This window comes from Larus michahellis, chromosome 1 (assembly GCF_964199755.1).
Source record: "Larus michahellis chromosome 1, bLarMic1.1, whole genome shotgun sequence".
Classification (NCBI taxonomy): Eukaryota; Metazoa; Chordata; class Aves; order Charadriiformes; family Laridae; genus Larus; species Larus michahellis.
The window spans coordinates 156,672,431-156,688,158 of record NC_133896.1 but is presented as its reverse complement, the minus strand read 5'-3'; the positions used below and the strand labels follow the sequence as shown (position 1 = coordinate 156,688,158).

General features: G+C 42.4%; 2 protein-coding genes across 6 annotated transcripts in view; one reads left to right on the top strand and one right to left on the bottom strand.

Annotated features, from left to right (window-relative positions):
* Positions 1-183: 183 nt before the first annotated feature.
* PCID2 (PCI domain containing 2) lies at positions 184-14,402 on the bottom strand. 2 transcript variants are annotated; one of them, XM_074561024.1, is made up of 15 exons: positions 14,274-14,402; positions 13,808-13,899; positions 11,318-11,407; positions 10,679-10,752; positions 9,864-9,929; positions 9,287-9,328; positions 8,749-8,803; positions 7,160-7,263; positions 6,319-6,394; positions 6,055-6,196; positions 4,873-4,973; positions 2,751-2,824; positions 2,458-2,583; positions 2,124-2,247; positions 184-1,116 (listed from the first exon to the last, which is right to left on the bottom strand). In XM_074561024.1, the coding sequence occupies exons 2-15, from the start codon at positions 13,841-13,843 to the stop codon at positions 1,027-1,029; spliced, it is 1,200 nt and encodes a 399-aa protein (XP_074417125.1). In that variant the 5' UTR covers positions 13,844-13,899; positions 14,274-14,402; the 3' UTR covers positions 184-1,026. The 2 variants fall into 2 exon arrangements, with proteins under 2 accessions (XP_074417125.1, XP_074417135.1); XM_074561034.1 differs by having other exon boundaries at positions 13,985-14,284.
* A 1,004-nt stretch (positions 14,403-15,406) lies between these two features.
* CUL4A (cullin 4A) overlaps positions 15,407-15,728 on the top strand; it is a 41,109-nt gene continuing 40,787 nt past the window's right edge. For 2 of the 4 annotated variants that reach the window (XR_012584050.1, XM_074560965.1), the window contains exon 1: positions 15,407-15,627. Coding sequence is in view for 2 of the 4 variants with exons in the window: in XM_074560965.1 (XP_074417066.1) it covers positions 15,459-15,627 (169 nt within the window). In the remaining 2 variants the exon portion in view is untranslated. The remainder of the gene's footprint in view (positions 15,628-15,728) is intronic. The other 2 variants (XR_012584049.1, XM_074560975.1) reach the window with 2 other exon arrangements.

The window sequence follows — 15,728 nt, the reverse complement described above, 5'->3', positions numbered from 1 at the left end:
CATCCATAAAAGCTAAACTTAGGAAAACCAGGGGAACTCCAAGCCTTTAAATGCCTATGTTGATGTAGGACTTGACACTCTCATCACACGGAAAAATGCTTCCGCTTATACACGGTATCTGTGTTTTCCCTTATGAATCATGTCCACATCAGTTAGTGGGTAAAATAAAACCCAACTCTCAAAGAGGGGGAAAAAAATGTTTTATTTTCTTTAAAAATAATTGAAAAACTCCAAGACTCCCATCCCACCACTATGGCCAAGGTTACACTGTACCAACCCCAAACAATCAAACAAAACCCCCAAGGTAGTAACACTTAAAATAACGGATCCAGTGGCAGTGTTTTCCCCAGAAGCAGAATAAAAAAGACTTTGCATAAGTTACTTAGTTTTTTTCATTGTAACAAAAATGAAACAAAATATTACCAGAATTAAAAAAAGCACAAACCCATCTGTGAGCACCTACAGAGAAAAATCCCACATTTATTTGAACCCGTAAGTATCACTGACACACTAAAGCTTTTGCTGGCAAGCACTTCTCTAGTTTTTAGAGAAGGCTTGAAGAGAGTATTTAATACCTGCAAGACAGACTATTGAAGAGATTTAAAAAAATGGAAACCATGAAAGAAAACATCTTTTCCACTCTGAAGAATGGATTAACGCAAGTAACAAAGAATGATACTTCTCCTCTCTGAAAGATAAATGCAGAAATAGTAACACAGAGTACTTCATAAAAACTTTTAAGTACTTCGGAAGTAGTTTGGAATGCTTTGCTTTATTTCCTTGTGAAATACTTTGAATGATCCAGAAAGCCTGCAGAAACTGTCATTGAAAAGTTAGCATTTCGTTCCAACGCACTTTGTAACACTGGCAGCCTTGGTCATTCTGGGAAAGGAGCCACAAACAGTTCCTGGTATTCCAGTCCTGGACATGAACCAGGTCATTTACAGTGTTCTCGGGGTGATTAGGAGCAGCCCCACTGGGCAAGCTGAGTATCTGAAAAGTACTTGCATGGAAAAGACATAATACTCAACACACTGTTGATAGAGGAGGAAATGGGTTCTGCTTACTGACCACAAGCTTTTGATGCTGATGAGATATATAGCCTTTAATGTGACCCTGGCAGAAGGAGAAAAAGACAGCGTTAGGACTGGAAGCTGGTAAGGCGACACCTATAACCTCAGCTGCCTTCAGACTACATCAAGCAAAGCTGTGTGCGTATACTCAGTCACCACCGCACTACTTAATATCTATAAGGATCCAATTTATGTAAGTGGGTTAACTCACAAAGTAGAGAGCTGGAACCACAACCATGTTTGTGTACTAAGGGGTGCTGTCAGACCGAGAGCCTGTTGCCAGGGCCCCCCCTACTGGTCTGCTTACATTTCCTTGAAGAGACAGAGCTCTACTGATGTGTTCCTAAATTTACTTTTGCTCACTTTAAAACGATGATTTTAATTAATCACTATTCCAAACCTAACAAACTAAACGACATAGTACTTTCTTTTCAGACACATAACATTGAAAGAAACTTTCCAGTCACCTAATCCCACCCTCTGTTACTCCAAGAGCACACCAAATAATGTTTCAGAAACAGAGAAACATTATTTGGTGTGCTGACACTGCAATGCTGCTCCAAACCCTCCAATTTATTAGAAATCACTTGATTTCAAGCCTTTATCTGTTCATGAGTAGTTGAGATCCATTTAGAGTAAAAGACAAAATATGAAACAAAACCAAAGAAACCTGGTTTTAACTTTTTCCAATGTTAGAATGACAAAGAGTTTCCTACTTCAAATGCAGAAAAACACATCCCTTTTTGTCCCAGTTACAACTTTTGTATTTTTAAATCAGTATTTATGCATATATAGAAATGTCAGTACTGGATTTGCAATGTAAAATTCAACTTCAGTTTTAACTGGTTCCTACAAAAGAGTCAGGAACTAGAGAAAGCCCTCAAGGCAAATGAAAACATTTCACTTGGGCACAAGTGAATAACCTTTTTTTTTTATAAAAGAAAACCTGGGATTACTGATATGTTTTTTGTAATAAACTTTTGTTCTCTGCCTAATATTTTTTACTCTCTTAAGTCTGGAAGGGCCAAACAAGAAGTGGTCAGTACATACCATATATATAAGGTTAGCTAAAATGCACTGGACTTCATCAATATCAACATCATCTACTTGCATGAATTTCAGGGCAAACAGAAAGGCATCTAGAGATAGCTGATGGGTTTTGAGTAGTAAATATCTGAAAGAAACAACAGGAAAAAAAAAAATCTGTTCTTGAGAAACAAACACTTAAAAATTCTGTTTCTTAGAAAAACCGCCTCTCTACAATAAATTCACTTTAACAGGAATTCAGCGCTCAGAGAGAGAACTAAGGAGCATTTCGATCTCAGTCCTAGGTGAAGAAATACTAAATCTACTTTTGCAAAAATGTAGGTTTTGTTATGCTTACACTTTCTTAAAGAGATTTCTGTATGTGATGATTTTCAGCTTCTCAAGGATAAGAAAGATTCCACATCGAATAAAGAAGGTCTCGTGCTTTGTCAGAGCATCATTCAGTAGGAGAAGATTACCTTCACTATGAGGATGAAAAAATGAAAACATGAGAAACTCTCACCCAAATAAGAAAAGAAACTAACTTGGGTAGGAATATCCCTCCCTTGCCTTCCTCAATCATCCCAAATAAATACCTTTTATGTAATACTTTTTGAACTAACACACAAGGCAATAAAATAATCATCATACCTCACAGCCTTCGTTACTTCAGCAAACTGCATGAGGTCATACTTCTTTAAGAGCTGAACTGTTGGCATATGTCCCTGAAAAATAAAGTTTCCACATTTCCCAGGATAAAGTCAAATGCATTTCAAATGTTATACAGTAAGCTATAAAAACATTTGTTAGAGAAAGACAAATGTTTAACCAACTTTTTTTTTTTTTGCTACAGAACAAGAGATGAATAAAAGTATTTGTAAGACAATGCCCTTACCCCTGCCAAACACCTTCTAGCTCAACTCACGATAACTACCTATTTATCATGGTTTAGGGAGTCTTAATATTTCTTAATGTTAGGGTACAGTTATCAAACTTTTAAAATCAAGATCCTGAGACTTGAAGCCTAGGCAGATCCAAATTTTATGTCATAGCTGTATGATCTAATCCGCAAACAGAAGAACTGCAAGAATCCCAAGCATTACTAATAATACAAGCAGTACTTCAGCACTGTCAAGTGCTAGCTCAGTCTGTACCAGATTTTTCCTTCACTATGCCTCTGTGCAGAAATAAAAAAAGTCCTCTCAAAAAACTAAACAACAACAACAAAAAAAGAGAGAGAAAGTTTAAATTTAAAGAAACAAAATTAATTCTCATTCCTAGACCAGGTAAAACCGAACCACCTACACTATCAAAAAGAAACTTTGTTTTTTCGCCCCCGCACAGCAGAGATCAGATTGCACACTGACTTGGGTCAGACTTTAAATTTAGTTACCATCATGCTATGCTGTTGGTAACTCCTTTCCTGGTTGGAGGATTAGCTGAGAGCAGAACTCAGCTGCATGTTTACTGAGAGCTGCTAGGAATGAAAAAAAAAAAAAAACCAAAACCATCCAAGCTAGTTTAGTACAGTTTAAGATTAGTGTTAATGTTTGGGCTCTGATTTAAAAAAGCAACCGTAAAAACAATGACCTTTATCTGGTTTTGTTAGTGCCTCTCGTACACTAGAACTGCTCCAGAAAAGCACTAGGCACTAACGGACCCACCAGTTTCAGGCACTCATGTCAGGATGGGAAAAAGTTTTTAGGAGGGCTGTTAAGTTTTCCTTTATCAACCCTACCATTGATTGATCTGAAAACAACCAGCAAGAAAGTCAATAAATAGAAAATTAAAAACAGAAGCCAATTATCATACCCATTATGCTTCTCCTTTACCCACTTGACACTGCAAGGGACTGGAAAGGGAGCACTGAATGGAAAAGGAAGGATAGTCATAAACAGGTTGGGGCAAAGGTGGAAGACGGCAGCTCACAGCAGCAGATGGTAACAACATTCTCCACAGGTAACTTTGGTAATAGGGCCAGGAACAGGAAACTAAAATCTGTTTCTCGTCCCCTCAGTTACACTGAATTAATTCTTAGCATAATCCCGCTAACTCAAGGAAACACAAATGCCAGCACAGCACATGGGAAGGGACAGGAACAAGAAACAGAGGTGTGCTTAATGCTTTTAATAGAAAGATGAAATGATCAAATAGTAACCAGTCTTCCTTGATTTGTTCAAAACCAAAATGCTCTACTTCGCGACCCTTCTGACATGCCTCGAATGGGCAGATGTACAAGGCGCAAACATAAACCCCAAAGATAGGAATCCTTTCTCTCCTGTGGCAAACCCCCCTCAACAGTCTTCAGCCATCTGTTTGCACATCCCCCTTCCCTTCACCAGGTGAAAGAAGCAGACAGATTTCTCCTAGTGAATACACACATTCCCTGGCCCATCTATGTAGCTGATCACCAGACATGGGCCCAGCTACACAACATAAGTTACACCATTAAGTGCTTCTCCTAAGAGCTCAAAGTTGTCTTTATTACAGAAGCAACTTCAGGTTGCACCTTTACAAGGGGTGGGAGGAAGGTAAGGGGAAAAGAAGGTGGGGGTTTTGTTTGGTGGTTTTTTTTTTCCCCCCTTTCTCCTTTGCTATGCCGCTATGACAATTCAACAGGTTTTGTCCTGACACAACATCATGTGCATATGCTGATTCTTATGGTGGTCAGGCACAGATAGCCTCTGAATTCCAAAAAGGGCAAGAACCATATTGAGCATCAGTTTGGTTATCTGCTCCCAAAAAATTATTTAGAAGAGTAACATCTACTCACCAACAGCATTTTTACTGGCAGCAGGTAGATCAAAATCATTCTTTTGTTCTTCTGGCTTGAGCGGTGACAGTGCTCAAAGGCAAATGACAGATACTCTTCGGCTGCAGACACAAATAAAAGTGCTAGTAACATGAATCAACAACAAAAATGGATTAAAACTGTAACTCAAATTCTGTGCTCCATGTCCATCTCTAGCTTGAACACATGATATTTGAAATTATATAAAAAAGAATCACACCAATCAAAATACACTAAGAAAAATGTTGTAAGAATTATTGGAGAGTCACACCAAATACAAAGTATTACCAGAAAAATAAGTCCTCCTTCAGAAAGTCAAAGAAAACTTGTCAAGGTCCAGATGTCAGAGGTAACAGTTACAAGCAATAATCGAATTTTCAGCTGATTTCAGTAACATTATTGTGTTACTACTACAGGAGGGCAGAATCTCAAGAAGCACTGGTGAAACAGAACTCTACTTTCTAAATTCACAGGTTCTTCAGTGGAGGTAGGCTGCACACAATGCATACATCTGCTGAGATGCAGAAATGTGCCAGTGAGATCATACAGCGTGACAACATGAAACTCCCTCGTCAGTTTTGACTAAGAAAGAAAAATGACAAGCCTGACAGGCAGAAGACACTGTTTAGAGTTACAAAACCAGCTCCAGAATAGATTTTGGTCAGGGGCTTTGGTTAGCGATGAAAGCTGTACACCTTAGCTCTAGAAGCATTTCTATTAGTAAGTAAGAAATCTCAGAAATGCAGTTTCTACATCTTCCAAAAATCAATGCACTGAGAAACTAATTTTACAGTACAGTTTGCTGAAGATTTCCTACATGGCATTCAGCAATTTGAAGAGGACAAGAGAGCTGCAAAGCCTCCTTAGTGAAACCTTTTACAAACCTCCTCTTTTGGATGCTCATACATTTCATTATGCATGCACACAATGCATTAAGACCACAGAGAACTTCACTGACACAGATATTTTAAAACTGGGTGTATGCTACAATTAGAAGTGTCATATAATCTCATCTCTGACCTGACTCAGCCTGTGGGCCTTGGATCAATGCATGCACAACTGCACCTTCTACACACATTTTGAGTCACACAAACACGCATATGACATCAGCCAGATTTCACACCAAGCAGCAAGACTTTTCAGTCTCCTACTGGCACACAGTACCTTGCTTAAAGTCACTGTCAAACATGGCTTTGCGTCCAACATAATATCTGTATGTAACTCGCTGTGCCATACTATACTCATCCTTCAGATTTGAGCTGTCAATTGCTCTAATTAAGGGCTTACATAGATGGAGCTTGTTGATCTGTTAAAAGACATTAATTGCATTTTACTCAGAGAGCGTAGATACATAGTAGCATATAAAAAAGGGTGGGTTTGACTTAGACTATGAGATACAAAACACAGCTTACCAGACTTGAACCCTACCTTAAAATAAATTTTAAACAGCTGATTCACAAGAAACAACATGCCCCACTTTTTGGAATCTTCAATGCCCGCTCGACTGTCATAAGAAAAGAAAAAAGTGAAAAACCTGTTAGCACTGAGCATTGCAAGAAAATGACTTTGTCCTTATGGTAAATTCCCTCCATAGATATTTTATGGATTTTTAGGGTAAAAATAGGTGTCTGAAAATAAAAGTCAAGGCCAAACTCCATGTCTTAAACCATACCAGCACTGTCAGAACATGTGTTCCCAACTTAGAGTTTGAACGGCTCTGCTGCATTTCTTCTCAACATAATGAAAAGATGTCATGCAAAATATTATTCATCTGCATCAGGGTCCTTACTCCAGTCTACAGATAACACATACACTAGCATATCAGTCGCTTACAATATTCAAGCTGTAAGAAAGATGGGGAAAAAACCCCAACATTTTCTCCACTTCGGAATTGTTAAAATTGCTAAGACTGGAAACCAAAGAGTCACTTTTTTTCCACCTAATCATAATGAAGCAAACTTCACAGCTGAACAGGGCACGAAAGTGTTAATAATCTCAGGGTACAAAAGTGTTAATTATCTTTCCTGAGAAACAGGGACATAATCAGTCCCTCCCAACAACATCTGCTAGGAATGTTAAACCTGAAGGGAGGCCTCTCCAGCTGTAGTTAATAGTCAAGAGAGTACAGACTATAAATGAGAGGAAACAATCCTTAGAAGTGTTTGTTCGTACCCAGATGTGGTCTTAGTAAGTGGAAAGATCTTACGTAAAGTTCATTAAGTTCTTAACAATTTAATAGTGCAAGTTCTATAGAGGATCTTTCACTTACGTGTCACTGGCACAGACTCGAAAACAACTCATCAGCAGTTCTGCTGCTTTTTCCAACATGTCGCCAACTTTGCTTTTCCCTTTCTTCACCAGCTGTTGATCTGCCTATCATTACACAGCAAGAAACAACGTGTAATTCTACATCCTGGTTTGCTAGCTCGTAAACAGTTCAGTTCTTTAATACAGCATTTTAAAAAGTCTTGTAGCACAGATTTGCCATGCCTGCTATCCCCAAATCCAGAAGGTAGTCAACTCAAGTTTTTAAAAACCAAGAGTCTGGCAAAAAAAGTCTTTTGAACAAAAGCAAACTGAAACCCTTCTCCAGTTAGGGAGTTTGAGTTTTAGAATTTGTAATTAAGCTTCTCTCCACAGCCACAAGGGCTAGATCTTATTTCTAAACCATAGTCAGCATTTTCTAGTAGTAACACACACTGCTAGGACCTGGGATTTTCAGAAGAAACAGAAACCATACATTACAGCAGCAAGAGAAAAAAAATGAAGAGTTGCCAACATATGGGAAAGATCCATGCACTGATTAATGCAGAACTTAAACAACAAAGAAGGGGGGGGAGAATAGCGAGTAGATATTTACTATGTGCTTTCTAAAAAGTTTTACTATAAGGCTTGCATTCTCACTAGCTGAAACGTAAGGAAGAGAAATGGAAATGCATCCTTTGCTGCAGAAGTCTTCTCTGTATCCGCATCCTTTGAATATACTAAGGTTAGAAGACAGAGTTCAAACACTTCCAGCATGACTGATCCAACTTTCCCCTTTCTTATACATCTCAAATACATGAATTTGCCTCATTCAGACTGAGAATCAAGACTTGTTACAGAGCAGGCACACACACGCACAAAATATTCTCTGTGCAAGCATGCCTCATGTTCTGTTTTGTGGGTGGGTGGGCACAAGAAAGTGCTGAGGGGACAAACACTGAAAATACTCGATATGGTCAAACTCTAACCTAACTTGAGCTCTAGCTCCACCCCTCCAGGTAAAGTGACTAGGAGCAAGATCATGACCCTGCCACTTACCTTGGCCTAGGAATTCCCATTAGATCCCTAGACAAGCCACTTCAGTTCACTAGCCTGAGAAAAATAATGTAAATTTGGGGGTTGTATGGGCTCAGCAAGGGCTCCAATGAGCATGAAAAGCAGAACACACAGCTGGAAGAGGGGAAAGGAGGCAGAAACTTCCCCTCCAGATGTGGTAAGTGGTTAGGTTAGCTTAGTTGTGGGATATCTCCACCCTTATAAAGACTCCACCAAATCCCTAAGAAACATGGAAATAAGTGAGTTGTGCCACCATGCTACTCTATAAAGACAGTACTTCATCACTTCATATGCTGTAAGCAACTGCTGTGAGTTGCATGCGGGTCCTCTCTAGTTCAAGCTGCAAATGGGAGGTAGGCAGACTGAGCAACCTAGTTTTTCAAAAGGACTGGAAGAATTCAGTGCGTCAACAAAATCCTAAACAATGAGTTAAACAGTACTGAGCAAAATTAGGCTATGTAATAAAGTCTAAAATATTTCCACCATGGAAACTCCTAACAGATAAAAGTAATGAGGCTGTTAATCAGATCTACTTACATTATTAGCAAAAATTCGAAGATCGAGGGCTACAGCATACATAATAGGTAAAGCCCTGGAAAAGTAAAACAGTATACTTAGTATGGGCAAATCATGCAACAAATAAGACATGAGAAGTAAGTTTTTTTCTTTCTAGTTGGTCATAAAACTTGAAAAGTATACATTAATCTTTAAATACAGAAGGACACACTTTTTAAAAGGAAAGGTCTTCAAGATGTCAGCATTTCAAAAATCCTACACAGGAGGAAGAATTAATTCAGAAATATTTTTTTACAGTAGCTTTAATAAAATACCATCTCACCTTGAACAAACTGTTCACATGTTTCCTTATGGACCATTCTACAAAATTAAGCTTAGATGTTTAGTTTTCACACTTCTGGATCTAAAAACTCAAACAGGCAGCAAAAACAACTAGGCTGCATTTAAGTATCGCTGGGGATAATAAAAACTGTAGGCAAAATTTTAGTTTGACTACTATGGTATTATGCTAGTGAAAGATGACAGTGTAGTTTCTGGCAGCTCTCTATGACGTACTCACCAATTTTCCTCTTTATGTGCCTGAAATGCTCGCAGGAAAGATGTATTGTATTTAGGAAAATTTAAAACGCTACTAAATGAAGCAGAGATATAAAGCCCAGCAGTTGCACGGTACCACATATTACTACATGAAAGGGCAGAAAGCAACAAAGCAGCAAGCAGATGAGGCGGCAGGATGCAAAGACGCAGTGGGGAAGAACATGAGCACAGCCACACACCCCTTGCTGTGGCAGTAGCCATGAGAAACACTGGTTGCTCAGCGATAAGATAGCAGCTTGCTTTATCAGTATCTTCCCCTCCAGCCAAGTACAAACTGGGAGTTACATTAATGATCTCAGAATCTCCCATACTCTGTGAGAAATTAATTTTCTATCTTAGAGCCAAGTGACAGATTCTTTCTTAGTCCTACAGAAAGTTGAAAGAAGAGTGTATCTGGATCTCCTTGCTTAAGAACCTAAATAGCTGTTTGGAAGCAGACCACATTCTGTTAGATTTGAAAAAGGGTAAAGATAACTTATTCTACAAAAAGACATATAAGTAATCTGAAAACAATATACAAGATTTATGGAAAAGGATATTGAACGATAACTGTTTGGCATTTGTATGCTTCTACAAAGTCATGGTTTCCAACAGCATAAGTACACCTGTCAAAGAAAAAAATACATTAGTGCATCAGAAAATATGACATACGTAAGACAAATATTTCTTTTTGCCTCTTAACAGGCATAGAGCTTTACAGTTTATTTAAAAAAAAGACATAGAAATATTATTGGAAATATTCCTAACAAAATGGCATAAGCATTTTAACACAGCACTAAGCCTGATAATGGTAGAAAACTGATGCGAGAGATGAACAGGGATTTGTTTCTGTAATATGTACAGTATCAATTGTAATATGCTAATTCTTACTGAAACTGTCACCAAGATTAGCACAGATAAAAAAAATTCCAAGACTGTTGAAAGTGAACTAAAGACTGTGTTAATGCAGCATTATTTTTAAATAAAAGCCTCACAGAATTACTTAGGTCCTAAAGCTGTCTTAAGAATACTTTTATGACTAAAATTCCTTTTTAAAAATATTTATTTCCCTTACTTAGTTCACCCTAAATTCTTGTGTAGCTAGTAAATGCAGAGCAAAGGAAACGGCAAGCACTGAAACCAAAGCTGTGTCAACGGCTATACACAGATGACTGCCAGGTACACAAAGAAAACTTCATGTGGAAGGGAAAGAGAAGGTCATAATTTCCTGCAGTTCTAGCATTATTTATAAGAGTAATGAATACCGAGTTTTTAGACACAAGCCCTTTAAAATAACTAAGTAAACTTCAGGATATCCTTCCCCATCCCTGTTGGATGCCTCACAATAGACTTTACATTCCTGGTCCATCTTTACCTTAAGTGAGCTGCAAACATTTCATCATATGGTGGTTCCAAAACTTGTTGACACTTCTCCTCTGGAGACGGAAGCTAAGTAGAGAATAAATCAATGAAACATTAAAGGAACATACAATGCATCAGAAACAGAACATTAAACGGAAAATTTGTCATGGCAGTTTTATGCATACACACCTTTGCTACCTATCAGAACCTTAAGTTATATTAATAATCACACCCAGTGTAATGAATTGCTAGTGTGCATTCTATCTCCAGAACCTGATTACAGCTAGCCTTAAATAAAAGCATCTGCAACGCATATAAGCACAAACACTGGACCCTTGCTACCCACTGGTTTTCTCTCTATAGTCACTTCCACTGTACCGCGTTACTAACTAACGTACACCTGGCTGGAAGGGACTTTCAAGACTGTATCTATCCAGAAAACAATTCGAAGTGGAACACAGAAAGCCACCCAGGAAAAAAACTGAAATGTATAATATCATTGTAAGAAGAAAAGGGAAACAAACCTACGAGTGGATTCTGCTCTCACCTGTAAAATAGATTTCTGAGGTTTATCCCCAATGGAAAGGAACTCACGTAGAGAGCTAGGAAAAGTGAAAGCAAAACAAAAGAAAGGTCAAAAACAGATTCTCACCTGTAGCCTTGGGTTTGCAACATGTGGATGTTTAAATGATACCAATTCTGCACAAAACTGTCCATCTCTGCTGTCAATGGCTTCTTGCACCTACCAAAGAAAATAGGCACATTACAGAATAAAATCCAGCCACACAATACATTTACATGACTACAGAAGCCACCACCTTGTCACCACTGTTCATCCCCATGAATACCAACCCAACTGTGAGTTTCTGAAGGTTTAAAACTGAATGAATCGATATTGTACTTTCAGTACAACTGTTTTTCAAACACATACCACAGAGAAGGTGGGACAAACACTACTGTGGTTCTTTCCTTATTTGTAGGATACAAGCAAACCAGAGAATCTCCAAACAACTTACATGAGTTTGGCATTCTAAGAGAGCTGTTGTGAACCAGATTTGGTTAAGCTTTTTAAAATCCCAGTTGGACTTATGGGCATCAAACATATGTGCGAAGGCATAAACAATCTTTGTGTATTATTGTTTGCAATGCTGCAGATGGAATTTGCATGTCATTAATCAGGACTCACAAACATACTTCTCATGAATTTAAGATTTAATAAGAAAAAACTACTTCCAAAACACAAAATTAGCTCTCCCTTACTTGGAAAAAAAAAAAAAAAACTACCACCAATCTCTGAAAGAGTTTAAGCAGTTGATTTTCCTTCTTTTGCTGCTTCTTTTGCTAATTTAGTCTATGATTTTTCCCATTTAGTATGGTCTTTCCATACAGCAAAAAGATATTTTTTTTTCCTATCAGGACACAAAAATATGATAAATAAAGCACAAAGAGTGTGAATGGAACTTTTAAGAAATAATAGCTAAAACTACTTCCACAACTGAAGAAATTTCTAGCTTGATGTCACAATAAACTGCTCAGACAGACTGTTTTTTTTACAAGGAGTTATCTTTAGCAGGAAGCAGAATTAAATCATTGTCCCACAGAATATAATATTTACAGGTTTAACATGTTTCAAAAGTATTCTACACAGATGCTAGTCTAACATCAGACATTGCCTTTGGAACAATAGCTACATGTTTAATTTACCTGTCTTCATTTCTAAGCCCTATGTATGCTGCTATCTGTCACTTCCTTACCCATTGCTTTGGATTTCCATCCTCACCTGGTGAGTGTCCATTCCATCAGTAAAGTGTCCAGGTTTGACACAGAGCAAAATATTTTTCCATAAGAGATAAGATATTGTTCAGAGAGGTGCATAAAGACAGTTTAAATGCACAGACACAGTGTTTATGACACAGAGGACGGAGACAGAGGATCGTGATGACTGTCAACTGGAGAAGATGCTGGCTTTTCAGAGCAGATCACTGTCCTGAGATCTCAGCTGCTCCATTTTTGAGAGTAAAAGCCAATTACTCTCTTTTTGTGCCCTTCACTTGATTGACTTGACCAAAGAGTGTAAGATGATAACAATGATGAAAATGTAGTAAGAGTGGTTGCACTAAAAGCTTGATACTATGTCATGGTTTCAGCTGGGATGGAGTTAACTTTTTTACTAGCAGCTGGTATAATGCTACGTTTTGGATTTGGGAAGGGAACACTGTGACAGTGCACCAGTGGTTTTGATTGTTGCTGAGCAGTCAAGGCCTTTTCTGCTCCTCACACTGCCCCACCAGTAAGTAGGCTGGGGAAGGGAGGGGGCAGAAGAAGTTGGGAGGAGACACAGCTGGGACAGCTGAGCCCACTTGAGCAAAGAAATATTCCATGCCATATGACATCATGCTCAGTATATAAAGCTGAGGAAGAAAAAGGAAGCAGGGGGAGATGTTTGGAGTTATGGCATTTGTCTTCCTAAGTAAATGTTACGCTCGATGGAGCCCTACTTTCCTGGAGATGGCTGAACACCTGCCAGCCAATGGGAAGCAGTGAATTAATATCTTGTTGTGCTTTGCTTGCGTGGCTTTTGCTCAACCTATGAAACGGTCTTTATCTCAACCCATGAGTTTTCTCCCCTCACTTTTTCTCTTCTGATTCTCTTCCCTATCCCAACCGGGTAAGCGAGCAAGCAGCTGTGTGGTCCTAATTGCTGGCTGGGGCTAAAACATGTCACGCGGAAAGTTCAATCCAGCTGGTATCCTTGTGACACAGCTCCTGCGTCTCCGTCCTCCGTGCCATACACTGTATCTCTGCATTTCTGTACTCCTTAAATACCTGTGTTTTTTTAATTCCTGAGCTGCATTTGTTACTACACACATACATAATCCGACCACATTAGTTCTTATGGAAAAACGACTTCACTATCCATTATATCAGTAACCATCGCACTTTTCAGATATTTCAGGTACACAACCTTGGCATGCAGCTGGTATACTTCATACTGACTTAAGTATTTCTCTTTACCACACCACACATTCTAGCTGGTTTATTTCTTAAGCAAGGTAACACATTTCCTGCAAAGAAAAACACATCCACATACTCTAACAGTGCCTACAAATTAAAAAAAAACAACAAAAAAAAACTTGCTTACTTGCTGCAAATACTGATTTATGGTGATGTGCGCCATTAAAACGTTAAGTAGCAGAGGCCGGAGTCCCAAATAAAACACGGTTGCATTACATCCTGCAAAAGGAACAGGCGTTTAAGAGGACCGCACGGCACAGATCCTCTATCCGCTCTGAGGAAACGCGGGATGGTTTTACCCAACCTCTCGCTGGCCAGGCAGGGGCCGCCTGCAGAGGAGAAGCCCTAGCACCAAGGCCCCGAGGAGGACAGAGGCCCTGGCAGCCCACAGCCTCCCAGAGCGGCGGGCAGACGTTAGAAGAGGCGGGAGGCAGATGGCGAGACGCGGCCCCACTCGCACACGGCTGCGCACAGCGACCCCCGCCCACCCGCGCCTGCCCCGCACCCTCAGCTCAGCTCAGCTCAACTCAGCACCCGGTGCCCCCGGTACCCCCTCCGTCCCCTTAGCAGCCCCAGCCCCACCACAAGCCCACCCTCAAGCCACAGCGCGGCACTTCCGGCGGCCGGTACGGCACTTCCGGCAACTTCCGCGCCACACTTCCGCTATACCCGGCAAGGCACGGGCGGGCCCCGCCCCCGAGGGACAGCGGGAGGGAGTCACGTGACACCACCCCAACTCCCGCTTGTCCCCCCCCTCCGCGCCTTTTCTCCGCCCGGGAGGCGCGGCTTTTCCCCGGTAGCCAATGGGAACGCGCGGTGGGCGGGGGCCGAGGGCGTGCGTCAGCGGTAAACCGCGTGCTGCAGTTTAGCGGGTGGTGGGTGTTCTCTTGTTGTAGGCGTTGGAGTGGCGGGTGCTGCTTTCCCCTCCTCGTAAGGGAGGCGGGCTGTGGCCTCCGTGAGTCCCGTGCCACTTGCCCGGGCGAGCGCCCGGGCTGGGCCGCCCGCCTCCCCTCCCCTCCTTCCCGGTAACCGTGGCCGCGCTCTCAGTGCGTGGCGGAGCGGTGGTGGTCGGGCGTTGCTCCGTGAACGTGGGTCCGTAAAGTTAAATAAAGCGTTTAACGCTCAAAACGGTTGCTCTTCAAAGCGCTAACGCGTAAAGCAGACGCGGTCCGTGCTCCGGTAGCCTGCGCTCAGACAAGCATGGAGCCCCTGCGTGCCCCGGCTGGGATGGGGGGTCGCCGGTGACCGGGAGGCGGGCGGCCGCTCGGGACGGGGGTCTCTCCGGTGCGAGAAGCTGATGTCCGGGTGGGAAACGCGGCTGCTCCTCGGCTCCCGCTCCGGCCGCTTGCTACCAACAAGCGGAACAGGGGGAACTCCTGGGGGCTGCGCGGCGATGGAGGGCAGCCGCTGCCCCGGCCGCCGACGGGCGCGGGAGCCATCTTGTGAGCGGGGCTGGCGCTGCCCGCGCGCCCCAGCGCCAGCCCGGAGTCGCGCACGAACCCCGAGCCGCAGCCGGGCTGGGGAGGCGCGGACGACGAGGCGGCCGCTGGGGCGCCCCCAGGACAGGGTGGAGGCGGGCGGCTGCCGGTGACTCCCGGCCCGGCGGCGCTTGGCAGCCGCCTCCGGACAGGGCCGGGAAGCCGGCGCGGTGGGGGAGGGCGGCTGGGTGGTGGCGGAGGAGGAGGAGGAGGAGGAGGGGAGCGGAGGCGGGGACCAACCAACCAGCCCAACCCAGCCCAGCGCCTTGCCCCGGCCGGACACGGCGCCCCGGGGCGGAGATGGCGGACGAGCCCCAGAAGAAGCCGCACTTGTCGGCCTTGGTGGGGCACACCAACGGGCTCACCAAACCCGCCTCGCTGGCCGCCGCCGCCGCCACCCGCGCCGGGGGAGGAGGGGGAGGAAGCGCGACCGCCTCCTCCAAGAAACTCGTGATCAAGAACTTCAGAGGTGGGTGCGGGGCGGGCTGGGCCCTCCCCACCGGCAGGTGCGACCGGACCCGCCGCCCGGCCCCTCCCGAGCTTTGTTTACCACCGGCCCGGCCGCTCCCC

Excerpts from the sequence above, each read along its gene's own strand:
- PCID2 (XM_074561024.1), bottom strand. The coding sequence starts at position 13,843 with ATGGCGCACATCACCATAAATCAGTATTTGCAGCAA. Across the intron at positions 2,248-2,457 it reads AGAAATCTCTTTAAGAAAGT|ATATTTACTACTCAAAACCC; the intron begins GTAAGCATAACA and ends TGTTTCTTTCAG. Across the intron at positions 1,117-2,123 it reads TAGCTAACCTTATATATATG|GGTCACATTAAAGGCTATAT; the intron begins GTATGTACTGAC and ends TCCTTCTGCCAG.